We start from the raw sequence: 26,763 nt of genomic DNA, 5'->3' as shown, positions 1-26,763 counted from the left end.
TATTCTGAGGCCATTGCAAACTGACTACACCGCTCTTTTTTTTTTTTGTTTGTTTTGTTTTGTTTATTTCCCCCCTTTTTTTTTTTTTGCTAAAAGTAGCATAATTTACAGACTGGAAATATGTGAACCCACTTACATGGTTTTAGAGGAAGCATCTTTGGATGCCTAGCAGCACTGGGGACTTCAAACAGATTATTTCTCTAATGTGCTTTATTTAGCCCATACATAACATCATAATTTTTCAGCACCAGGAATGGTGGTCTTAAAACAGGCCATCTATTATTCTCCATGGACTGTGTTGGATTTGTGTGGGAAAACACAGACTGCCACTTTACTCAGCTTCTGTCATTTTGTGATTGAAAACACTTGTGTGTCTTCATTTCATGGCATTAGTACAGATCAAGGCTCTCCTGCTTCATATGAACAAAGTTAAATATCATCTCAGTTACAAGATGTAAAGCAGTGAAAGAAACTGAGCTCATTTTATTTAAATATGGATTTATTTAAATAAACGATTAATTCTGATACAAAGCAGCAGTTTGGAAGTGCTATGTGCTTTTCATTCACACAGATCACAGCAGATGAGTTCAGGACAGTTATTAACTATTAGCCTAATTAATGTTATATATGTCTGTAAGATGCTGCTATGGTTGCAGAGAGAACTATCATACACTTCCTAAATGTACCTTATACCCAGGCCAGATATAAACCATGGTGGCTCAGCATTTCTAGGGGCATGGGCTATATTGGAAGGGTTCAAAGTCAAATTGGACAGGACTTTGAGCAACCTGATCTAGTTGAAAGATGTCCCTGCCCACGGCAGGAGGGTTGGACTAAATGATCTTCAAAAGTCCCTTCCGACCCAAATCATTCTGTGATTCTATGATATCTCACTGTGGACAAGTGGGAGCAGCAGTTCCCAATTCTACCTCTTCAGATATGTAGAAATGCATCAGACAATGTATTTGCATCCCATCAGGTATAGGATGTACAGTAGTGGCAGCTTCTTGGAGGACCACAAAATAGCGCATTGGAAGAACAGTTTCTTTGAAATTCTTTCCTAACACTGGTTGGATTATTCCTGCAGCAGTACCCTGATGCATTATACAGCACTGTCTGTCCCTGCTTTATTCTGGTATGGATCATGCTGTTCTGTCACTTCTAATCAAGGAAAGGTGAGGAAGCAGAATGAAACACACTATAAAGAAAACACATAGCAGGGCAAGAACAAGGGCATAAATTGATACTAATATCTTTAGAACAGGTATGTAACTTTGAAAATGTAGAAAAAGATGGTGTAGACAAAGATATAGAGGGAACAAAGATAAGGAGAAAGCTCCCTATTTCTGCTTAAAACAAATACATGTTACAAATCCAAATATAAAAATAACAGATGCCAAAATCCTTGCTCTCAGGCATTCGCCACACTAAATCAAATGCTGGTATGCATTTTTGGGTATTCAAATATATCTGTTATTTCTGACTTACCCAGTCATTTTATTTTTCATGAGGAATGGGCTTTTTCAAAGGAAGTTTGCTCAAAAAAGAAATTGGGAACAGGTCTTTGAATATCAGCAGAAATACAAAATCTTATTTCTAAAACCCAAGTTACAAAAGCTGGGAAAACAAGGGGTTTTTTTAATAAAATGTTGATAAAACTGGGCCTTAATGCTGAAATTTGTATAAACAATGCAGATTCCTTACAAAGACCTATATTTGCCATCTTTACCCATGTTAGATTGTACCCAGTTTTTTTTCTTTTCAAATTGGTCTACAGAGAAAATGGAGTTGGACAGAAAGAGAGAGATTAATTTGGTCCCAAAAACCTTCTCAGAAGCAGAAAGGTTTTGCCATCTCTTGATGATTTCAGGGGAATCCCAAAAGAACTGATAGGTTGCTACTAGCCCCGATTTCAAAACGTACATAAAAAGAGAAGGGAGGCTCATGGAGAACAAGATGAATAAGAAAAATATTTGAAATGGAAAGCTGCAAAACTGCATTTCAACTAAACTGATAAAGTAACTGCAATTATCAATAAGGAGGGGCATGCTGTGCTGAAGATGCTGCACCACTGGCCACAGACTCTACTGTTCATGTTAATTTAGAAAACACATTTCAGACTGCACATAGTGAATGACCCTTCTGTGTACGAAGTTTTGTCAGGATCTGTTTGAAGCTGACTGAACAGCCTGGGGGACTTGTAGATTTACTAAATATTTCTGCTGATATGGACAGATCAGTCAGGAGTATGTTCAAGGGTCCTCCCTAACTTCCAGAGCTGACCCAACAGAGGCCTCTACTCAAGGTGTAGTTGAATAGGCAAAATTACAAGTCTCAGTACAGTCGCTTCTGTTATAGAAAGTTGTAGCCTTTGCTAGAATGACTACATCCCCATAGAAACATCTTCCCATTACAATATGTCATAGGATTTCCTACATCACCAGGCAGGTCCAACTTAGGATTCAGTGTTCCCCCAGTGCTGTGAATAATGTTACATTAGCCTGATTGCCTAGTAATCATGTTAGTAATCATGTTCTAACAATGCAAAACTGGAATAAAATAATGAAGAATCAGGTCCTGTATTTTACAGAAATGCTAGTTTAAAGCATCTTAAGATAATGCTTCATTAGAATCATATAAAACATATATTTTTCTTCGACAACATTGCAAACCCCAGGGAAAGCTTTTCTTTCCACCTTTTTTCCATCTTTTCCACCATGCTGGTGACCCAATGTTTTTGCTCTGTCAGTACTTCAGCAGTGTGCACATTATTTCATTTTAAATACTGCCTAAAAAATGCAGTTAAGCATGTTACTCTGAAAGATCTTACTGAATAAAAGAAGTTATTTGCATAAGGTATTCTTACAATTAATAAAGGTGAAAGTCACACTGAGAGTGAATCCTTGCAATTTTACACAAAGTATTAAATGTTTCTGGTTGTGTACTGAAAAATATGGAGCACTCCCTAGCCTCCAATGAAACCTCCCCTCTATTTGTGTCCTCTGTTAACTCCCAGCATATGGTGTTTTAGAAGAGATAGCTAAGAACAATGGGCTAAGTAGTGGAGTTTTCCTTCAATAAGAAATCCACATCTTAAGCAGAGCCATGAGGGAAACAGATCTGCACTGTTTAAAATCCAACTAGAATAGCTTCTTAAAGAGTTTTAACCATAAAATGCCTTAAGTGAAGAAAAAAAAAAAAAGGCAGCTGGAAGATGTTGTCTTGGTTTCTAATTGAAACAGTGGTGTGTTTTATTTCATGTTGGGATTTCAACAGACTCTTAATTAGACTTTTTACCATGCAGTTTTGATTTAAAAATATCTTGATGACATTCTGGTCATCAAGAAGATCCTGGGAGACTTGACACCTGTTACTCCTTGGAAGAACATTCACTCAAAAAGGCAGGCAGGCAAATAATACTCCCCAACTGATAGAATAAATATTAAGTCAAAATATCCAGAGTGTTTAAAAGAATAATGAAAGGGGAAAAAAAAGTCTGGAAAATACTTTGTGTGGTCCAGACTTAGTGAAGATAAGCAGACAGCAATGCTCAAAACGAAAGGCAAAAAACCAAGGGTTGCCTGCTATGTTGTGGAATACTAATAGAATATTTACAATGTGAATGTATAACTGGTAAAGTCACTACTATGTCATTTCCTAAGGACATGAAAAAATTATGCTTACCTATTTTATTAAAAGCAGCTTAGATAGTTATTGAAAACAGCATTTGTAACAGTTTTCTATGTAGTAAGAAATCGGTATACAAGACCAGACGTTATCATGCAGATTGAAACATACAGTCAGAATACATCACTTCATTTTTTGAAACACTGAATAAGGAATTCTCATAAACAGCACTGCTATGATTCATCTTGATGTAACTTCTTGAAGTGGCATAAAATCAGTAAACAGACAGTATTAAAACCTAGAGTGAATTAACGAAAGAATTCCATGTTATACTGAAGATACCACCTTTAGATTGAATTTCAGTTACTAGAATAGAATGGAATAGAACAGAACAGAACAGTTGGACGGGACCTACGATGATCATCTCGTCCAACTGCCTGACCAATTCAGGGCTGACCAAAAGTCAAAGTGTGTTATTAAGGGCATTGTCCAAATGCTTCTTAAACACTGTCAGGCATGGGACATTGATTACCTCTCTAGGAAGCCTGTTCCCGTGTTTGACCACCTTCTTGGTAAAGAAATGTTTCCTCATATCAAGTCTGAACCTCCCCTGATGCAGCTTTGAACCATTACCCATGCGTCCTGTCACTGGATACCAGCGAGAAGAGATCAGCACCTCCTTCACTTCCCTTCTCATACCGATCAAAATAAACTGAGTTTGACTCCTGGGCTTTACTGACATGGACAGCATTAACTTTCAGTGCTGATTTTTAAATAAAAATAAAAAAGGATAAAGGTATAAAATAATAACCTCATCAACAGAGCTTGAGATGCATGGCTAAATTAGAAAGATAAAGGGGAAACTATTTTGCTATGCTGCAGTAAATTATTTTCCTGACTTTTGGGAGAAAATAAAGCCCTCAAATTTTCTCTCTCTTATTAAGAGACAAATATTGTTTGCTGTGTTATGTATACATAGAAATAAAACCATCAACTGCAATCTGGTCTGAGTTAGCTTCATCTTTTATGTGAAGAAGATCCATGAAGGCACATTTTGGGAGTCTTTTATGGATCTAGGTGAGAGGGGCTTAAACTGTTATTGACCCAGAAATTTTCTGTCACATTTTAGCTGAAGTTTACTGTCCCAGAAGTGGAATTCTCATATGAACTAGGCTGTTTCAGCACAAAGTCAGTGGAGTCAGCTTAAAGCATCTTAAACCAAATTTGGATGTCTTTACACTTACACAAACAACTTACATAGACACTTTTAGCTTCACAGCTGTGTCAACAGAAACTGCAAGAAATAACTTCTCGACTTCTATAACTAGATGCAAAAGAAATGACCTGTATAGGCCTTCAGTCTCTCTTGGAATGAGGAAAATTAAAAAGGATGTTAGACAGGTTGTGGCAACATGGCTAGAAGCTCCGTCTCAGGACAAATCAATGTCTATTAATAGGAATTCAAATTAGTGTCATCAGAAAGAAAAAAAAAAAAAAAAACGAAAAATGAGGAGAACTTAGATGTGTCTGTTCTTGTTTTGGTCACCCTGAAAAGAAAGCAAGCCAATACTAAACCCCCAAACCTATAAGACTTTTGCATTATTTTTCTCACCACACATAAAATCAGATGCCTTTTAAGCCAAATCGCTGGCAAAGCTCACAGAGTCCGTGTTCTTTATGGTATGGACTATTGTAGAAATATTGTTGCAAAAACTGTCATAGAAAATACAACCTGCCCCACAAGAAGACTCAGCCCTGGGAGAGAGCTTGTTGCCCCTGTTGTATTCTATTGTATCTCAAATATTTTACCTAGAGCTGCCCTCTGAACGTGCCTCTGGGTTATCTCTCCTTTCAGATGGTCTGTGAAAGGCACAAAATGTGAATAGTTAGAATTCAAAATGTCAAAAATCAATGAAGTCATCGCTTATGTCCCATCATTTGAAAATCCTTCTGCTGCTGGCCAATTTAAGGGGATTTTTTGTGATCCACAGGACAAATAGTTTTCTGACCTCTCTCTTTCTCGCTACTGGAAGTAAACAAATAGGCACAATTTGGCTCTACGTATCCTAAGATTTAACATTGTCCAGTAAGAAAGACTGAAAATGAAGCTATTTACAAGCACTTTCACAGGATAATGATATCCTGCTGCTAGATACAAAAGTCCAAGTGAGGCTAGAAGACATACAGAATTCTAAGTTTTTGTTCAAACAGACTTATAGGTGCTAGCAGTGGAAATGAGATACTAGGTCATCCAGTCCACGTCTTTGCCAGTGAGGAATTGGTTCCCTACAGTCCATTTTTTCGTGTTTGTCCAGCTCATTTTTAAATATCACATTTCCTAAAGTTTCTGCAAGTTCTACTACTCAATAGAACTCATCGTGTAGATGTTATTGGTCTTCAATCAAAATTTTTCTTTAATTTCATTATCTCCTTGTTCATAGTTAAGCTCCCATGCCCCATATAATTCACCTTTACCCTTCTTTTATTAATTTCCTCCTTGATCTATGACACTGTTCCAGTTCACCAATTATTTCAAACCATAATTAGATTACCACATGGGAAGCCACTATTCATAGATATTAATGGAACCAATAAAGGAAAAACATAACCCTAAATGTGCAATTTCAGCAGTATATGTGTTCTGAGGGAGGATGGGATGGAGGGATGCCTTTCAAGTTTTCAAATTAAAACAATTTCTAAGCAAAGACTTGTTCATAATCTTAACAAAACTGTACATCTGGTTACCAGGGAAAGAAAAATAAAAACCCAATCCATGTTGGATTCACTTTTTTTCCCAGACCTGTGATTATGTATATTACATTAGCATGCATTCTGAATTAAAAATATCCTTTTGCTCACAAGTGAAGACTTATAGAGTAAGCTAATCAGAGCAAATTAAAAGCTGCCAAATGCTTAACAGGAGCATGTGAAAACCCATGTAAATTCATAGGTCATGAGAATTATACTGTTTTATAAGCACCAAAGAACCATGAAAAATTAAACTTTGGGAATTATGAGAATAAGTCTTAAGTATTCAGTAGCATTGTAGAAAAGGTATTATATGCAATATGTTGCAGTATAACAGCCAAGTTATGTTGTTTTGAATGTTTTTAGAAAACAAAACAAAACAAAACACCCTACCTACTCCTTATCTATAAAACAGATATTGCAGATTCCTATTTTTCTGCACAGGAAGTTTTATTCTTTTCAATTATTTTTATTTAAACCAATGAATTCTTCTGTACTTAAAGTTACCTGTAAATTTAAGAAAAGCCTTCAGCTGAGAAACAAGGTGAAGTGAAAGAACTAACCTCACTTACCCAAGCTATACCAAATAAATCCTCCGTCTCAGCTGTACTAACACTCAACCAAAAAACCCATTCAGTTAAGTAAGCTCCTGATTTCTGTAACTATAGACAAAATACCCTTGATTAATAATTTTTTCCAGTAAAAGCCCAGTTAAATGATCAACACTTATGTTATTTGTGCTCTAAGAACATTATAAAGCAACTCAGTTGATGTCAATACTTGTGAAATGTGATTAAATGTACCAGTTTTTTCCTCAAATTGCTTTTTGCTATTCTGGGTATTTAGATCCTTGTATTCTATTGTACTGTATCACACAGGGTGATGTTACTCACTCAATATTGAGCCATGAGACAGTTATGAAACAATTTGTAGTAATCTTGAGATTCTTCTCAATGGATTACCATTAACTTAGGTGCCTCAGAAAGCCATCTATACATTTATCTTCATGTAAGGGTTCAGAAACTCCCTTTCTTAAGCACTGTGAGCTGCAAAAGGCAATGCCCCTGTCATTTGAAAAAAATGGTTCTAGTAGTGAGAATAAACTGTTCATCAAGAGCCAACTGAAAATAAAGGTGACATACGAGTTCTCAATCCTGTTAAAACATGGTTTTAGTAGCATTACTTCTCTTTCTTTAACCTTGCTAGAAACAGATCATCAGCAATCTACATGTTTTGTATTTCAAGTGCGAATGAGGTCAACCGAAAAAAAGCAAGACAAACAAGTCAATGAAAGTAAGATCGAACAGATAGATAACAGCTTGCAATCAATACAAATATGTGGAAACACAAGAATATAGGGACTGGTTTTTAAATGATTATAGCCAAGAGGCTTGACTTTCAATTACCTAGAATTTACTCTCAGTACAGCTGGGATAGAGACCACAGAGGCTGCAGAACCCTACTTTTATTGCAAGCTTTGTTAGGCCAGCCAGCAATGTGGAACTGTCCCAACTGCTCCTCCCTTCCTTCATTCTAGCCTTCGTACACTTCTGCTCCATCCATGACATGGACCATGATGTTGTAAGAAATCTTGTCCTTCTTCTGTTTGGCAGCTTTATGAAAGAATGAGAAGTTGGAACCAGACCTAATCAGAGAGGAACCAATGAAAACCTCTCCTTCAGCTAGAAAAATAAAAATCCAGTCTTATCATTCTTATAGCAAGAGAGTTTTATTTTTCTTCTATGAATAGAAATAGAAAGGCGACATTTATCCAATTCACATAGTCCAAACTGCCTTTTCAGGGCAGCAAAAACTGAACTACATTTCACAGAAAACTTCCTGAGGAGAAACTGTAATTGTATTATGGGAAAAGTAGCCTAAACAGGAATTCTGGTTCAGAGGACATGATGGTATCATGAGGCACCTGACTATAATTCCATACTAAGACCTAGCCAGATATGATTTATTCTTTCAATTTGTTTTAATCCAATTTGAAATTCGACAGTTTATTTAGATTTCCTTTGGAAAAAAACCCCTCATTTTTATGTAGAAGCTCTTACTGTTTACAAAACCTTAACATTTTCTGTGCATGTTTTTGATTAAAGTAATCTTGTTCTGTTTTCACTACAAATACTTGTGGGGGAGAATGAATGTTTCTGACCTGCTCTACTTTTCTGCCTCTGAGAACACCATCACCCCAATGCAAGGCTTGAAGTTTCTAAGTGACAGAAGTAGGGGATGATTCCAGTACTCTTGCCTGCACAGACCTTCCCATATAAACAAATGGAAGATTTGAGTCTTTAGTACTGCCAGTTCTACAACCTTCATAAACACAAATATTTACCCAAAGAAATATGAAGAATCACATTCTCATAAAAAACCCCCAATGTCTTCTGATTCCAACAGCGTAAAGTTGTGGACAAGGTAGTGCTTAAATGTGGTTTGCAAAAATTGAATTTAAGACTTGGAGAACATCTCTCAGCATATGGTTAATTAAGTTTTCTGAAGTTTCACCAAACAAGAAGCTAAAAATAGGTCTGCAGCTGATATCAAATAATTTTTTCCAGTGGAGTCATTCTTCATTTGGAGATAACAGTCCCAATAAAATGTTGAATGCTGCAAATCCACATGTTTTGGCAAAAAAGTAGTTTTGGGGAATTTAAGAATTCACTCAGCATGCAGCCAGCTGTCATTAAAGCTGTGATAAATCTGTTGGTTTTGGCCTGTGTTTCTGGACACATGTACCATCCTGAGGTATGGAGAAGAGATGAACTTCAGCTTTGTGACAGGAGACAAAAGCAAGGAGGGAAATGGAGAAGACAAAATGGAATAGAGAAATCTAATTAAGGCTGATGTAAAGCACAGGAAAGTATCCTATATGCTGACTAAATACGACAGAATCCCTAACTTGAATGGTATGGCTGTCCTTTAACTTCTTGTCTTTGTGTTTTCCCAGACTGTTTCAAGGAGCTGAAATTATCTTCCAATTTATTGCAGACAATGAATGCTTTGACAATACTGCATATGCCTCAGGGCAACACAAAAATGAGTATGTTACAATTAAAAAAATATTGATGTTTAAAAGTAAGTGTTTTGGTTTTGTTTGAGTCCACATTACAGGTTTTAAAGCTTCTCTTATGTTTTATCAGACCTTCCGTATAATACTATTATAAGGTTTCAAAGACTGCTAACTTAAAGGATAAAAATACTGGACAAGCTAAGAGTACACATACAACCTTAACTCCCTCCCTTTGAGAATATTTGTTTATTATTGAAGTGGATAGACCTTTAACTTGATGCAGGGTCTCTTCTGACTTAATAATTGACAGGCTGGAGCCTTTATCAATAACCTCTTATCTCTTGTTATCTTTTAATATTTTTCTATCATTTTACATTTTCCAAGCCTCTGTTTAGCTTAAGAAGTCCTTCCATCCAGGAGATCCTGAAACCTTCACACCTCAACTAGGTTGCTGTATCTTTTTGTTTCTTCGTCTTCAAATTGTTTTTGGTGTTACATAAAATATCTAGCAGAATATCCTTTTATGCACTCAGGGAACCTCCGATTCCTGGAACTCACCCTCCACAGCATTTTGGGTCCCTAATAATGCTATATGGTCTAAGTGTTAGATCTGTCTTTTTTTCCTGCTTCTCACACCACCCCACCCCACCAGTGAGTAGGCTATGGGTGCACAAGTTGGGATGGGACACAGCTGGGACAGGTGACCCCAACTGACCAAAGGGATACTGCAGACCATATGATGTCATGCTCAGCATATAAAGTTGGAGGAAGAAGAAGGAAGGGGGGGACGTTCGGAGTGATGGTATTTGTCTTCCCAAGTCACCATTTTCCTGGGGATGGCTGAACATTGGCAGTTGATGGGAAGGAGTGAAGGAATTCCTTATTTTGCTTTGCCTGTGCATGCAGCTTTTGCTTTACCTATCAAACTGTCTTTGTATCAACCCACAAGTTTTCCACTTTTACCCTTCTGATTCTCTCCCCCATCCCACTGGGGAGCAATGAGCGAGTGGCTGTGTGATGCTTAGTTGCTGGCTGGGGTTAAACCATGACAGGAAATATGTGGGGTTATTGTTTGTAACACAATGCCCCTACATATGCAGTTGGACCCAGCTATCACTCAACTATGAAGACCTAATCAAGATTCTGGATCTATTAAATTTGATTCATAAAGTTGTGTGCATCTACTTGAGTCAGGTAAGGAGTCCTGCTGAATGAGCACGAATTAAAGCTGTATACTCAGCAAATAATCACTAGAGATAGGCTTTTAGAGAAAGAGAGGAGGGTAATCACGTAACTTCCATAAGCCTTGTAGAGACATATTTTTAACTGAGCTTGAGGTCAGAGTTGTACCAGCTTACAAAGGATTTCTGAAAGTAGGAGACATTGAACCCAAATGGAGATATTAAAATGGAGTAACTTCTCAAATGGGGAGTATTCAAACAGAGATAGTTACTGGAAAACTTACCAGATGTGTTAGATACTTTTGAAATTCTGGTGGTGAAATTGTATGAGAACACAACCTATGATAAAAAGTATCTGACAAAAAGAGTCATGGAATAAAAAAAAAGATTCTGTTCTAACTCAAAATCCTGCAGGACTAAGAGCAGACAAACTGTTCAGCCTTTCTCTGCCCCAGAGAAATCTTTGGGGCAAATTCTGACTCTTCTTTGCAACATTTGTCCTTCTTGGATAGTAAAAACATGTGTCGTGGTTTTAGCCCAGCCGGTAACAAAGGACCACGCAGCCGCTCGCTCACTCCTCCCGTCCCCTCCGGTGGGATAGGGGGGAGACGGAGGAGAGAAAAGGAAAAAAAACTGGAACCTCGAGGGTTGGGATAAGGGCAGTTTACTGGGACAACGCAAAAAAAAGTTACAACAACAACGACGGTACTAATGAAAGAGTATACAGAAAAGAGTGATGCACAGTGCAACTGCTCACCACCCGGGACCCGACGCTCCGCCACTTCCCCCACCGAAAGTCGAGAGCAGGAGAGCCCTCCCCCCGGCCCACTCCCCATGTATATACTGAGCATGATGTCACATGGTATGGAATAGCTCCTTGGCTAGTTCAGGTCAGCTGCCCCAGCTATGCCCCCCCACCTCCCAGGTTCCTGTAAAAATTAACTCTATCCCAGCTGAACCCAGGACATTATCCACCCCTTATTCTATACCATTTACATCATGCCCAGATCTTACATTTTCCAATCAACCGCTACCACTTTCCTTGTCTTATATATAGATATATATGTATATGGACACCCCCCCCCCCCCCACACACACACACATACAAATAGTATTCCCTTAGTCAATGGGTTATCCCTCCAATGTGTCCATCAATTTTATTTAGTCCATGACTTTGGGGCTCCATCTGTTGTAACACTTCTTCAGGATAAGAGAGATGGTGTGAGGTGTTGGGTTGTTGTATGCTGTCTCTGGAACTTCTGGCTGGTACATTTGATGCAACCCACACCCTTGGTCTGCAGGTCGAAGATGTTGATCTTGAGGAAATTGCTGGGCGCCAGTTCAAGTTCTATCACTGTTGTTCTTGGCTCAGTTTCAAAGTCCATTCTTCAGTCATTTGGGTAATTCTTACAGTAATACCCTTGATATGGCATATTGACACTATAGATACAATGACATACATTGGCAGGTTATTTAGCAGTTAAATATCCTACAGCCTAGTTCACTGGCTATTCTCTCCCAAAATCAAATCTCCCTGAGGTACACATCGAACTTCCCCATCCTTCTGCATCACCCACCAGGTGTACCCAGGTCCCTGAGCAAAAACCACCCTTTGGATGGGTTTGTCTCTGCGTGAGGGAGGACTAACCCAGACTGTCTTTCCTAACATACTCCTCATGCGCACTACAGGAACTTTATCCCCTTCTACAGTATGTGGAAGTCTTGGTTGGGCGGGGCCCGCCCGATTGGTGGATCCTCTAGTATTAACTAACCAGGTGGCTTTTGTTAAATGTGTATCCCAATGTTTGAAAGTTCCACCCCCCATTGCTCTCAATGTAGTTTTCAGCAGTCCATTGTATCGTTCGATTTTTCCGGAGGCTGGTGCGTGATAAGGGATGTGATATACCCACTCAATGCCATGTTCTTTGGCCCAGGTGTCTATGAGGTTGTTTCGGAAGTGAGTCCCGTTGTCTGACTCGATTCTTTCTGGGGTACCGTGTTGCCATAAGACTTTCTCTTCAAGGCCCAGGATAGTGTTCTGGGCAGTGGCGTGGGACACAGGATATGTTTCCAGCCATCCAGTGGTTGCTTCCACCATTGTAAGCACATGGCACTTGCCTTGGCGGGTTCGTGGGAGTGTGATATAGTCAATCTGCCAGGCCTCCCACTGTTTATATTTCAGCCATCGCCCTCCATACGACAGGGGTTTCAGTCGCTTGGCTTGCTTAATTGCAGCACATGTTTCACATTCATGGATAACCTGTGCGATAGTGTCCATGGTTAAGTCCACCCCTCGATCGCGAGCCCACCTATATGTTGCATCTCTTCCCTGATGGCCCGAGGTATCATGGGCCCACTGAGCCATAAATAGCTCACCCCTACGTTGCCAGTCCAGGTCCACCTGAGACACTTCAATCTTGGCGGCCTGATCTGCCTGCTGGTTGTTTTGATGTTCTTCAGTGGCCCGACTCTTGGGTACATGAGCATCTACGTGGCGTACTTTTACCACTAGCTTCTCTATCCGAACAGCAATATCTTGCCACAGTGCGGCAGCCCAGATGAGTTTACCTCTGCGCTGCCAATTGCTCTTCTTCCATTGCTGTAGCCACCCCCATAGGGCATTTGCCACCATCCATGAGTCGGTATAGAGATAGAGCACTGGCCACTTTTCTCTTTCAGCAATGTCTAACGCTAGCTGGATGGCTTTCACCTCTGCAAACTGACTCGATTCACCTTCTCCTTCAGCAGTTTCTGCGACTAGTCGTGTAGGACTCCATACAGCAGCCTTCCACCTCCGATGTTTTCCCACAATGCGACAGGACCCATCAGTGAACAGAGCATATTGCCTCTCATTTTCTGGCAGTTTATTATACAGCGGGGCCTCTTCAGCCCGTGTCACCTCCTCCTCTGGCGACATTCCAAAATTTTTGCCTTCTGGCCAGTCCATGATCACTTCCACAATTCCTGGGCGACTGGGGTTTCCTATGCGAGCCCGTTGTGTGATCAGTGCGGCCCACTTACTCCACGTGGCATCAGTTGCATGATGTGTAGAGGAGACCTTCCCTTTGAACATCCAGCCCAGCACTGGCAGTAGGGGTGCTAAGAGGAGCTGTGTTTCAGTACCAACCACTTCTGAGGCGGCTCGAACTCCTTCATATGCTGCCAATATCTCTTTTTCAGTTGGAGTACAGCGAGCCTCGGATCCTCTGTATCCCCGACTCCAAAACCCCAGGGGTCGACCTCGGGTCTCCCCAGGTGCTTTCTGCCAGAGGCTCCAGGTAGGGCCATTCTCCCCAGCTGCAGTGTAGAGCACATTTATAACATCTTGTCCTGCCCGGACTGGCCCAAGAGCTACTGCATGAACAATCTCCCGCTTAATTTGTTCAAAAGCTTGTCGTTGCTCAGGCCCCCATTTAAAATCATTCTTCTTCCGGGTAACTTGGTAGAGAGGACTTACAATTTGACTGTAATTTGGAATATGCATTCTCCAAAAGCCCACAACACCTAAGAAAGCTTGTGTTTCCTTTTTATTAGTTGGTGGGGACATAGCTGCTATTTTGTTGATCACATCCATAGGGATCTGACGACGCCCGTCTTGCCATTTTACTCCTAAGAACTGGATCTCCTGTGCAGGTCCCTTGACCTTACTTTCTTTTATGGCAAAACCAGCCATCAAAAGGATTTGGATTATTTTCTTCCCTTTCTCAAAAACTTCTTCTGCCGTGTTGCCCCATACGATGATGTCATCAATGTATTGCAGGTGCTCTGGAGCTTCACCTTTTTCCAGTGCAGCCTGGATCAGTCCATGGCAAATAGTGGGGCTGTGTTTCCACCCCTGGGGCAGTCGATTCCAGGTGTACCGGACACCCCTCCAAGTAAAGGCAAACTGTGGCCTGCACTCCGCTGCCAAAGGGATGGAAAAAAATGCATTAGCAATGTCAATTGTGGCATACCACTTAGCTGCCTTTGATTCCAGTTCATATTGAAGCTCTAACATATCTGGCACAGCAGCGCTCAGCGGTGGCGTGACTTCATTCAGCCCACGATAGTCTACTGTTAGTCTCCATTCCCCATTAGATTTCCGCACGGGCCATATGGGACTATTAAAGGGTGAGTGAGTCTTGCTGATCACTCCTTGACTCTCCAATTGGCAAATCAGCTTATGGATGGGGATCGGGGAATCTCGGTTGGTGCGATATTGCCGCCGGTGCACCGTCGTGGTAGCAATTGGCACCTGTTGTTCTTCAACCTTCAGCAACCCCACGACCGAAGGGTCTTGAGAGAGACCAGGCAGGGTAGACAGCTGTTCAATCTCCTCCGTCTCCAATGCAGCTATACCAAAAGCCCAACGGTACCCTTTTGGGTCCTTGAAATATCCCCTCCTGAGATAATCTACACCAAGGATGCACGGGGCCTCTGGGCCAGTTGCAATGGGGTGTTTATGCCAGTCATTCCCGGTTAGACTCATTTCAGCTTCTAATACGGTTAGCTCTTGGGATCCCCCTGTCACACCAGAGATACAGATGGGTTCTGCCCCTTTATAACTTGATGGCATTAGGGTGCATTGTGCACCAGTGTCTACTAGAGCCTTATATTCCTGTGGGTCTGATGTGCCAGGCCATCGAATCCACACTGTCCAGTAGACTCGGTTGTCCCTCTCCTCCACCTGGCTGGAGGCAGGGCCCCTCTAATCCTGGTTAGAATATTCGTTACTCACTTTTCGCACCCGTGAATCAGAAGTCCCTTCAAGAGGATCCGAAATGTGATCAGCCCATCTACTGCATCTGGGGGACTCCTCACAGGAAACTGGAGCAGCAGTTTTCCAAGAAGAATCCTCTTTCCTGGTTGCTTTTTCTCGCAACTCCCGTACCCGTGCATTCAGGACTGAGGTAGGTTTTCCATCCCACTTCCTCATGTCCTCTCCATGGTCACGCAGGTAAAACCACAGGTTAGCCTGTCGTGTGTACTTTCTCTCTCCTCTCTCTTGGGCAGAGGAATGCTTACTCCCAATAGCTGCGATGCGGGCCTGTACAGGTGGGGAGGAAGACATATCCACTTTGAATTGCTGGAACTCTCGGGACAATTCCTCTACAGCCGAGACACAGGCCCGTAGGGAGGAAGAGAGACTTCCTTCGTATTGCCGGAGTTGGACAGCCAATTCATCCACCGTTTGTCCATGGCCTTCTTTCCAGGACATTACTGCCAATGAGTTGGCATAGGTTGGTGGTGCACTTCGTAGAAACTTCCGCCACATGGGTTGTGTGCATTGGACATCATCTGGGTCTATGGGTGACTGCGCATTTTCTGGATCATTATAAATCACCTCCAGCACGGCTAATTCCCTCAGGTACTGGATGCCTCTCTCCATGGTGGTCCACTTGCCTTGGTGACATGTAACTTCATCCTTGAAGGGGTATCTTTCCTTTACACCTAACAGAAGTCGCCTCCAGAGGCTGAGGACTTGTGTTTTTCTCCCAATCGCCTTGTCGATGCCCCCTTCCCTAGACAGAGATCCCAACTGCTTGGCTTCCTTACCCTCTAATTCCACACTACTAGCCCCATTATCCCAGCATCGGAGCAGCCAGGTAACAATGTGCTCACCTGGGTGGCGGCTAAAATCTTTTCGCATGTCACGCAACTCACTCAGGGATAGAGATCGGGTGATTATTTCAGGTTCTGCCTCTTCCTCCTGTTCTCGTGATGACCCTGGTTCATCTTCATCTCTCACTGAGCGAACTGATTTCTTTGTGTGTTTCTTTTTCTGTACAGGGGCGACTGATACCGGCACAGGTTGGTTCTCTGGTTTAGCTGCAGTATCCGTCACTGCGGTTGGGGTAGCCGCGCTGCCTGTTGCCGGGGTAGGGGTAGCCACGGTGCCTGTTGCCGCGGTAGGGGTAGCCACGGTGCCTGCTGCCCTGTTTTCCATCTTTTCCCCCTTTTCTCCCTGAGGGTGCTGCCTAATATCAAGCAGTGTTTGGTAGATACTGGCCAGGGCCCAGCACAGTGCAGCGAGTTGTACGTCTTTGGAATAGCCACAGCATTTTTCTTTCAAATATTCTACCACTTCATGAGGGTTCTGTAGTTGTTCGGGAGTGAACTTCCAAGCCACTGGGGGTGAGAAGTTCTCTAGATACCTGCCCATATCCTCCCACATGCCGTGCCACCCATGAATATCCAGCTTTGGGGCAGATCTCTGGGTGGTACTCTTAAAGAGCCTTTTTGTAGCCCTAAACAAGACCTGAAACATATTCAGGAGGCATAGCACTAACAGCACAGTGGCTTGTGCATCCCAAGGATATTCAAAGTTCTCAAAAGCTGTTGTAATTAGTCGGAAGGAGAAAAGGGAGGCGAACGGACGGGGGGAAGTATCCCCCCCTAACTCCCCCATGGATTGGCTGTAATTACCAATAAAATCCGATAGAAGGTGCCCAAAGTATGGAAATGATATCACTGCCTCATACAGATACCAGCTTAACCTCATGACCAGTGATGTAATCATTTCACAAGTCGACATTGCCCAGTACAGCAAAATGATAATCCCAATCACTCTCCCAGAGGTGAGAAACGTAACTACAGGCAATACATAGAGCATATAAGGACCTACAAAACGCCACCATGTAAACAAATTAATCAACATTGTGACTAACATCTATTTATCTAATATAAGGAATGCGTATGACAAATTTGTTTCAACACGCTCTGGCCAGATCTGTCGTTATCTCAACCCTTCGTGCCCAACGTTGGGCGCCAAAAAGGACTGTCGTGGTTTCAGCCCAGCCGGTAACAAAGGACCACGCAGCCGCTCGCTCACTCCTCCCGCCCCCTCCGGTGGGATAGGGGGGAGACGGAGGAGAGAAAAGGAAAAAAAACTGGAACCTCGAGGGTTGGGATAAGGGCAGTTTACTGGGACAACGCAAAAAAAAGTTACAACAACAACGACGGTACTAATGAAAGAGTATACAGAAAAGAGTGATGCACAGTGCAACTGCTCACCACCCGGGACCCGATGCTCCGCCACTTCCCCCACCGAAAGTCGAGAGCAGGAGAGCCCTCCCCCCGGCCCACTCCCCATGTATATACTGAGCATGATGTCACATGGTATGGAATAGCTCCTTGGCTAGTTCAGGTCAGCTGCCCCGGCTATGCCCCCCCACCTCCCAGGTTCCTGTAAAAATTAACTCTATCCCAGCTGAACCCAGGACAACATGTCAATTGGCTCTATTAGGACAATGAGCAGAAGCAAAGTAGTCTGCACTAGTAACCTGGCTTAACACTATTTCTGATGCAAATGCTTTATTTTGGGATACATGGTTGGCCAAATCTCCATGTAATCTGACAAGTCCTAACTTTCAGAAAGCCCTTGGAGGCATCAGTAAAGAAAAACCACTATTGCAGCACTCAGAGCCTTCTGACTATAGCGTACACATTTTTCAAGGTGTGAAATGCAGCCCTCATCAGCATTAAAAATATATTAATGACAATACTTGAGGTAACATATTGTAAACTATAACCTGCTGCAGCAGATTTCTGACTTTTGTTCACTGAAAAAAACATCTGCAGTGGTTTAAGATTTTACTGGCTCTCCTTTCTCCTTTTTCCTCTCCCTTCCCCCCTTCCCAAGGTTTGCTGTCAAAGATTACTGCCCCTACAGCAGAGCAGGGAGAAGCAAAAGTCTGCCTGCGTTCTGGCTACTCCAGCACAGTTTGGCATCTTAGCACAAGCATAGCAGAAATTTAAGCTGTGACACTATGATTGAGTCAACTGGAATGTCTGAAATACCAGTAAACACTCTTTTGCCAGCTGTGCTGGGAAGAAAAGATTGGAGACAGTAAGTGCCAGCAAAGAGATGGGGCAGACCATTGGGAGCAAGGTAGCTGATAGTATTTAGTAGAACTTATTAGTCAGAGACCCCAGGAAAGATGACAGGTTCAGATTTGGAAGCACAACCCTGACTTCCACACCAAATCCATAGTTGTAAACAGTGTAAACTCAGCACATGAACAAACACACTTGGAAATACACAATATTCCCAACATACTCTCATTCTTTGAAGTTTAAATATCACAGATTCAAATGCATACATTTTACTATGATGTAGGATACTGCACATTTTGAGATTACTATTTAAAATACCTGACTGGGGCATGTTCCCTTCCTTGCCATACTCAGCTGAGACAATAACATTTTCTATCAACACATTTCATACCTTCAAGCATGATCAAATTTACAGACAGAAAGCTTATCAGACAGTAGTCTGTCTCTCAATGCTATAGGATGACACTGTATTTGACTTCACTGATTATTCCTTGAGCTACTCAATATATAGTCCTCTAAACTCTGTCTCCATTTCTATGTATTTATTTCTAACCTCCATATTAAGTCTTTTCCCCATTTCCTACATGTTCTCCTTAGTTCTGGCCAGATTACATAATGATTTTTTTTCTCACAATATGATTACTTACACTTTCTGATTGATGGGCATTCCTGTAACTGTTCATTGTTTGGCCTGCATTTCCACAGCACCCGTTATCCGACAATTTTTTTTCTAATAGCCTTTCATACCTTCTGGCTGTTACAGAAAAAAATGCTTTGATAGGGCTATACAGCAAAACTGTAGAGAAACTGAATTTATTCTTCTGATGACAGTATTCTGGACCCCTCTCTTCCTCTAAGTACAGGCTGTCATTGGCTGCATAGGCCTTAATTGTTGAGGTGTTCCCCAAGGTCCCATTCATCTAAATGAGGGAAATGCTAGCATGTACCACAGCTCCTACTGACCCAAAGGCACAGGACTCCTTTCTGCAGAAAGCAGAGTATGGGAAGTGGCTAGTGCATATAAATTCCTAACAATTCACATACACAATACTGAGTTATCTAGGATAACCAACAGAAAGCACTAAGGGCTCTGGACTGCAGTTCAACATCTCCTTGAAACTGGAACTCAGAACCTGGATGCTTTCTGAATTTAGAAACAAATGCTCAGACCTCTATTCTATTGTCCCAAGTTTGGCTGTCACTACCCAGCTATTTTTTTTTTTAAAGTTGAACTCTGTGCTGCCCAGGCAGTTTTAGCCAAGCATGGATGTTTAGCAGCAAGAACACTCCAAGAGACTTCAGCAGAAGGACACATAATTTTTGCATTCTCAATTGGTAGGAGATAGGCAGCTCAGTCAATAAAGTAGTGCTTCTGTATGCACTAGCAAAGTCAGTTTGTTGTATTTCAGGAATTAAAGTGAATAGTTTTTTTTTCCCTAGATAGCTCTCCTGAATTTTGGTGCCTAAATTTCATTTGAGCTCTACCTTAGATGCCAGAGTGTTATTTTAGGTGTTGTCCAAAGTTAACAAATATTCTGTATCTCTCTCTCCCTTTCATATGCTGGAGAAGAGACAGAAATTATGCACATCTGAAAACTGTTGCTCTGTTGTTTATCACAGATATTTGTTGATGAATTAAATATTAAGCTGGCCCAAAAAGCATGGCTGAAAAGCAATGCCATATGAATAAGGCATCACAATCTGTGAATTTAGTGCTCTGGATGCTCATATGACTAAATGCAGCTTATCTCTTGATTATTTCTGAGAAATTAATGTGAAGAGAAAGAATAAGGAAAATAAAGTCAGAGGAACAGCTTTGTATACAGTGCCTCTCTTTTTTTTATTTAATGTCCAAATTTAAGAAGCTTAAAAAATAAATAAAGGGTCTTAAAGAACAAACAGGCAAAGTCAAAGACAAAGAATTTTATCCCCAACAAGTTTTCTGGTAATAATACTTTGGTCTCAGTTAATATTATAAACAGAGAGTGAACATATACAAGTATAAGATGGACACCGTCATTTTCTGCTATAACACTGCCTTCATGACTTTGTAATTTCTATGCAACAATTTGATGTCCAGTTTCTTTTTGTGATATTTTTTTCTGGCCAGGGCTGCCCAACAGAAAATCAAGTATAGAGTTCCAGGCCTCACAATATACTTCAGTTTCACAACCTCCTAAAATTTTTCTCTTACCCAAGAAATTGCCCTGGAATTGAGCTAATATTATTGCTGTGTGACTTCTGGTCAGATGAGACATAGACTGATGTTAGGAATCTGACAGATATGACATAAAATTAAAAATCAAATAAATTAAAAAAAATATGGTGCTGGAGCTGCTTAAATATGCTACCATGTTTTGAGGGGATGTCAAGGTTCCAGGGTGATGGGAACAAGGTCAAAGTGGGAATGGGTGTATGACTTATTTTTTTAATGCTCATTTACATGTAATATATATACCAAGTCTTTGAGAAGTGGCTTTTTGAGTGTTAGACATATATTAGCATCTCAGCAAAATCTGAAATAGCTTTCTGTAAAGATACAGTATATATTTACTGTTGTGGATGAGCCTAAGTCTGCTTCTTGAATTGCTCAGCAATTTAAAATACAACCTGATTCTATATAACTGGCATAATGATGTCATCAGCTCTGAACAGGCGTCTTCCCTCAGCCTTAACTAAAGTGCATGAGAACATCTTCATAATACAGCTATTCTGTGTTGACTGCCCTCCTTTTGCAACATTCATAAGCAGCTGTGGTGACATCACTAGTCCTACATGATTTAGGAACCAGTTTGAAGAGAAAAAAACAGCTATTGTATTTTAGTACATGTAAGTATGTATGCCTATACTGCAACTTTGCATGAATGCTGTCCAGATGTGTAAATGAACTACAAGATCCTATGAAAAACAAATTTCTATGCTCATGAAGGTGTATCATTCTTTGACAGTGCTACTCTGAATAAGCTAAGGTCTACTTCTCTACAGTTTGAAAGTTTGAATCTTCACTCATAAAATCTCAGGCCATTCAGTACTAAAGACAGACATGACCAAGGAAAACTTTCTGTACAAAAGACTGTAGGATTAAAAAAAAAAAAACCCTCTGATATAGCATTAACTATCATCTAGCATCTTTTTTTTTTTAAAGAGCAAATTTAATAGCCTGACTTCAGAACTTATTAGCTTAATAAAACAGCAAAATGCAGTGTAGCAATCCAGCAATGATTACCTGTTTTCAGTCTGTAGACAACTTACAAGCAGAAAATCTCTTTACTGAGATGTACTTTTACAAGTTTGTAGTCATGGCAGTTCATAGCTTGATTAAATCATTTGAGCTAGGTCCGTTTGCTTTTAGTTATTCTAGTGAAAACTTTAAGTAAAAAGTGTTTATTTGGTTTCTTCCTGAGCATAACTTTTCCCCCTGAAAATACTTCTGTTTCTGAAGAACGGAACATCATTTGTAATAATTAGAAAATGAAAATGATTCCTACATATGTAGAGTCCAACACAGATCCAAAGAAAACATTAATATCTTAGGCTTGGAGTGACTGTTACACTAATAAGGTTCCTCTGTTTAAAGAATAGCACGTCAGGGGAGCATAATAGAGCTGTTAAAATGAATGCATTCAGCTTGGTATTTTCTGAATAAGTCTTCTGACAAATCGTGTTTTCTCATTCTAAAGACCCATTCAGCCTATGCACTGTCACCCAGGGGCATAGCCTATTGTTTGAAAGTAAAACCAAACATATGTAAGCCAATTTGAAACAATGGACAATATTTAGCATTGGCATAAATACATGCATTGCCCCATGAAGCCAAAAGACTTGTACCTTCCAAAATAAGTTTCCTGAGTGCTGCTGCAAAGATGATTTTATATTACTGAAGATGGTATCCTAGGGAGGAGCAGAAAAAGGGGAAAGACTGCCAGAAAGCTGCTAGGGCTCCCTGGTTCTCTTGTCAGTCTCAGCTCTAACAGAGCAGGGAGGACAAATCTACACCAACTAAGGACTGACAGAGACATAGCATGACATCCTTCCTTCTGTCTTCTCTGACAATTGCCCAAGCATGACCCTGCACTGGAGCAGTAGCAGAACAGACAGCTCTGTTACAACTACCATCAATCTAGGTGTACCTCTGAAGTGAGGCAAGAGTTAGACCTATAATGTTTACATTGCCTACAGTAAGTATAGCAAAGATGGATTGTCTCTCCTGATTTCAGAAAGGCACAGTAGTGATTTACAGGCTATTATAATAGAGTTTATGCTCTTGTCTGTGTTTTCTCCTTGTTTGCACATCTTACCATCAGTTTTCTGGGGACTCTCATTCAGCTGAAAGTATTACTTTATTATTCATTGCTTAATCATAGGGTGTTAAGAATTACACTAAGCACTACTCCAACACAATGCAAGCCCGGCTCACATTGCAGTGACTTCTGAGATTCTAAACACAAATTCTCATGTAAATCAAAAATATGATTTGTTGATTACAAACAAGGCAGTTAATTGATTACTCTATGAACACTGTGAAGAAACAAAAAATTCATTAACATGAACCTTTCACTGAACTGCTAACAAGAAAGAAAAATATATTCCAGTCACTATCTGCTTTATATTATGAGCCAACTGGCTGCTCCTAGAACAAGAAAATAGGTTGTGGAAACTTTTATCACAGCGCTGAGTCTGCCCCAAGTTGGTAATAACCATTTACCATTTTGTAGCTATCTGCCAGATCTGTGTGAAATGCATGACATCTATTCTGTGTTACACCACCTTGAGAGAGATTTTATGAAAGATGCTGTGAAAGATTACAGTATTTTTATATTGTTGTTCACAGACCCCTGGCTAAACTGAGCCATGGAAATCATGCCTGAAGTGAGTTGGAATTAGGTAGAAAAAGAACCTTAACAGAATCAGGGTGAAAGTAAGTTATATTTCCTCATGGAAAGAAGGAAATAAGTTAAAATGGAAACAGTTGTAACCAAACAGAAAAATAAGATGTAGCGTCCTGCAAAGCAAAGTAAATCACATTTTTAACAGAGGACAAACTGCAGATGGTGACAAGGTCGTTTGTTAAGAAAATAAAATTTGCAGAAACTCAGCTGTTTTTCTGTGTTTTCAGGTCCACATTTCCAAAAATGAAAATGTAACATTTAAAAAATAGATTCCAAAACTGCAGTCATAATGGCACAATGATTAGATATTTATCCAAAACAAACACCCATAGGAACTATGTTTTTTCAGCATTAGGTTGCAAAGCAATTGGGCCAAGAAAATAAGGAGAAAGAATCTGAAGACTGTGTCAGCCATGCCGAATGGCTTCAGCTTTAACAGCTACTGCTATTTTTGGTGGACACATAAACATACCTCCTTTATTACAAAACTACTTTGAAACTGACCTGGAGATCAGAAACAGACTGGGGCTTTTAGGCAGTGGGCCACAGTGAATAACATCCCAGCTGGGAAATTACATCTGGGGGACTGTTTGTCCCCATGGCCTGTTTTGTCTTCTGTTTTTCTCACAGATGGCTGCAGGTTTTGCAGAGCTAATGTGCTTTGTTATGTTAGTCATAAATGACATCCCTCAGCAGTAAACAGCAGAGTTACATATCCACGATTAAGTATGGTAGAAATACTACTTGTGTTCCTTTTTCTGACACAACTGTTGTGTCCTGAGACCAAGATTGACTCGCTGCTAAGTGGCAGAGGACATCTGCAACACGCAGGCAGCTTCCCAGGAGAGAGGAAATCAGTGGAGACTAAGTGTATCGAGGCTTTATTTTTATATATATCCCAGTGCTGGAAAAGAAGTGGTGAAGAAGCAGGCAGGCAATCTCTTTTTTCAGAGAGCTTCCAGTCTACACTGATGTGTACTTGCCAAATCTCCTACTTCTCATGGTAAACTACTGTTCCAGCTTGTTCTAGATTGCTGATTTGGCTGTTCATCTGGAATTTCTCAGGTACTGAGCAGGTCAGCTAGGGTAGCAGCTGCCAGGCAGTCAGAAATCCTGGACACATAAATCATTGTACATGCAGAATGCATGCAAAGCGACACTGAGCAGGCTTTGTAGAAGTCATGTGGGCACACGCGGTATGTTTGACACCTACAGAATGTGCTGGATGGGTTGCACAGCATGTGCTGCATGAGTGCCCAGTTGCACATACTCAGCATACCCTAAGCATGTTAGATTCAATGCACTGCTCAGATTTCTGTCTGTGAAGTAAATCTGGGACCCTTAGTTTTTTTAATGCCAAGCATTGATGCATATGTTGATGCTTGGTTCTCAGGGAGCTTTCCACATCAAGAATGGACTCTGGTCAAAGAACAAGGTAAATAGCAAATAGTAAATTTTCTTGCTGTTCTTGCAAGTTATGTCTCTCATGACACAAAACTCAGTGTAATGTTTAAAGGAAGTACACAACACTTCCATAGGGTGAAACACTTGCTTGTGAAATAAGAAAAAGCACTTGAAAGACCACGTCATACCTGTTGTATCATTCCTGAAGACCAGGAATAAGAAAAGATTTAAAGGTAACACCTTTTAAATAGACGACAGTCCTAAAGTGACTGGCTGAGTGCACAACGATGGATTCCTCTCAACATCAAAAGAAGGCTGAGCAACCTCAGTGATATAAAGCTTGGTGAAATTGTGAATGCAGTTCAAGGAGGCAGCTTTGGAGACCTCAAAGGTAGACTATATTGCAATATATTTCACAGTATAAGTGATATTATTTGTCTGTTCAAAACAATTACTACTATATCTAATGCTTGTTGCCCTTTATCAACTAAAACAACAATAAAGCCAAATGTGGAAATTTCTTTTCAATTTCTTTCAGAATTTTCTTTTCAATCCTTACACAAGTAGAACTCAAACTGACCTCAGCTAGAGTTTTTTAGTAAGGATTTCAAGATTTCAAGTTCCATGGACTTTGAAGGTCTCTACTGAGAACAATTCATACTAAGCTACCTGAAGAATGAAATGCTGTGGAATGATATTGTTGAGTTATCTGTTCATTAAATCTGCATACTGAATTCATTTATTTATGAGTTGTTTGCATCTCATTTGAACCAGAATTGCCTGTGGAATGTAACCTTTCTTCTTGGAGTTTCTAAATCCCTTTTTAAAACCAGTCTTGCCATTTTTCTTCTGTACTAGTAATTTCCAGTAAAATTCACCGAGCACATATATCTGATGTAAGTCTGCATAAGTACTTGTTACTTTCTGGAATTAAGCTAGAATAGTGAATTATACTAATCAGCAGCTATGAAGTCTCAATGTTTATTTCCATAAGAGAATAAGTATCTCAGAACATTACACTGAAGAATGGAATGCATTTCTAAGCAGAGTAATTTCTCCCTTATTATAGCCTTACTTCATTCATGGCTGAAACAATGTCCAGTAAGCTAATGTCTCTCACTCAGAACATTTATATTAATATAAAATCAATATATAATACTACCAATAGTATTGAGCTTTAAGAAAGCAACACATTGATTTTGATGAATTTTTCTTTTCATATAGCAAATCATCACAGCATTTTCATTTCATTTAGGTTCCCTGTAAAGCATGGAATTTTTCTTCAACAGAAAAATTCTATCCTTCCTAAGTAGATATACTTCTTCAGCAAGAGTTTTAAAAATGCTTTTTGCTCATGCATGACTTCCCTCAATTCTTTCAGTCCATATAATCATGGCCTAAAATATGCATAACATTCCTAATATCATCCTTGGGATTCTAGTTCTTAACTAACTGATTCTCCTTTTCCAAAGTAATTTATTGCCTGCATGTGAAGCTAAAACAATGTAGATAGATATACAACATAGCCAACAGAGTGTTCTCAGACCACCTCTGCCTGAGAAACAATACTTCATCTTATTTCATTTCTTATCCATGCAAAAAGTTGCTATCAGTTCCCTTCATAAAGTTGTGCAGGTATAAAGAGAAACCTTGCATGAAATATTCTTACTTTGGAGTTTAAAAGTAGGTCCACTTGGCTTATCTCCATGGGGAGGTAGACTGACCATAACAAAATAATTTTTTATGTATACATACGTAGAGTCTTGCACATAGAGAAAAAGGTGATTATAAATTCAGGTTTTGCATTATTTAGGTTCTGATTAGGTTTAACATCTACTTTGCATTCACAGAAATAACAATGCAAGGTATGAGGCAGTGAATCAGAATCAATATTATCCTTGAGCACTGCGATGTCTTGTCCTCACTCTCCTCCAGTCCTCATCATTTCAATGTAGCACTCCATTAACGCACATAAGGAAAATTATTTGAAGAATTTGCAAGCAAATTAAATGAAGACTCTTCAATAATCTTGCTTTGCAATACTAGGACATGCCCTCACTAAAGATTATAATTGGCTTTG

At 40.3% G+C, this 26,763-nt stretch overlaps 1 protein-coding gene across 6 annotated transcripts in view; it reads right to left on the bottom strand.

Annotated features, from left to right (window-relative positions):
- KIF6 (kinesin family member 6) overlaps nt 1-26,763 on the bottom strand; it is a 189,410-nt gene that overhangs the window by 26,802 nt on the left and 135,845 nt on the right. For all 6 annotated transcript variants that reach the window (XR_003926406.1, XM_030035919.1, XM_030035921.1 and 3 more), the window contains one exon: nt 5,437-5,487. Coding sequence is in view for 5 of the 6 variants with exons in the window: in XM_030035919.1 (XP_029891779.1) it covers nt 5,437-5,487 (51 nt within the window). In the remaining variant the exon portion in view is untranslated. The remainder of the gene's footprint in view (nt 1-5,436; nt 5,488-26,763) is intronic.

This window comes from Aquila chrysaetos, chromosome 13 (assembly GCF_900496995.4).
Source record: "Aquila chrysaetos chrysaetos chromosome 13, bAquChr1.4, whole genome shotgun sequence".
Lineage (NCBI taxonomy): Eukaryota > Metazoa > Chordata > Aves > Accipitriformes > Accipitridae > Aquila > Aquila chrysaetos.
This window is presented reverse-complemented; position numbering and strand designations above follow the sequence as displayed.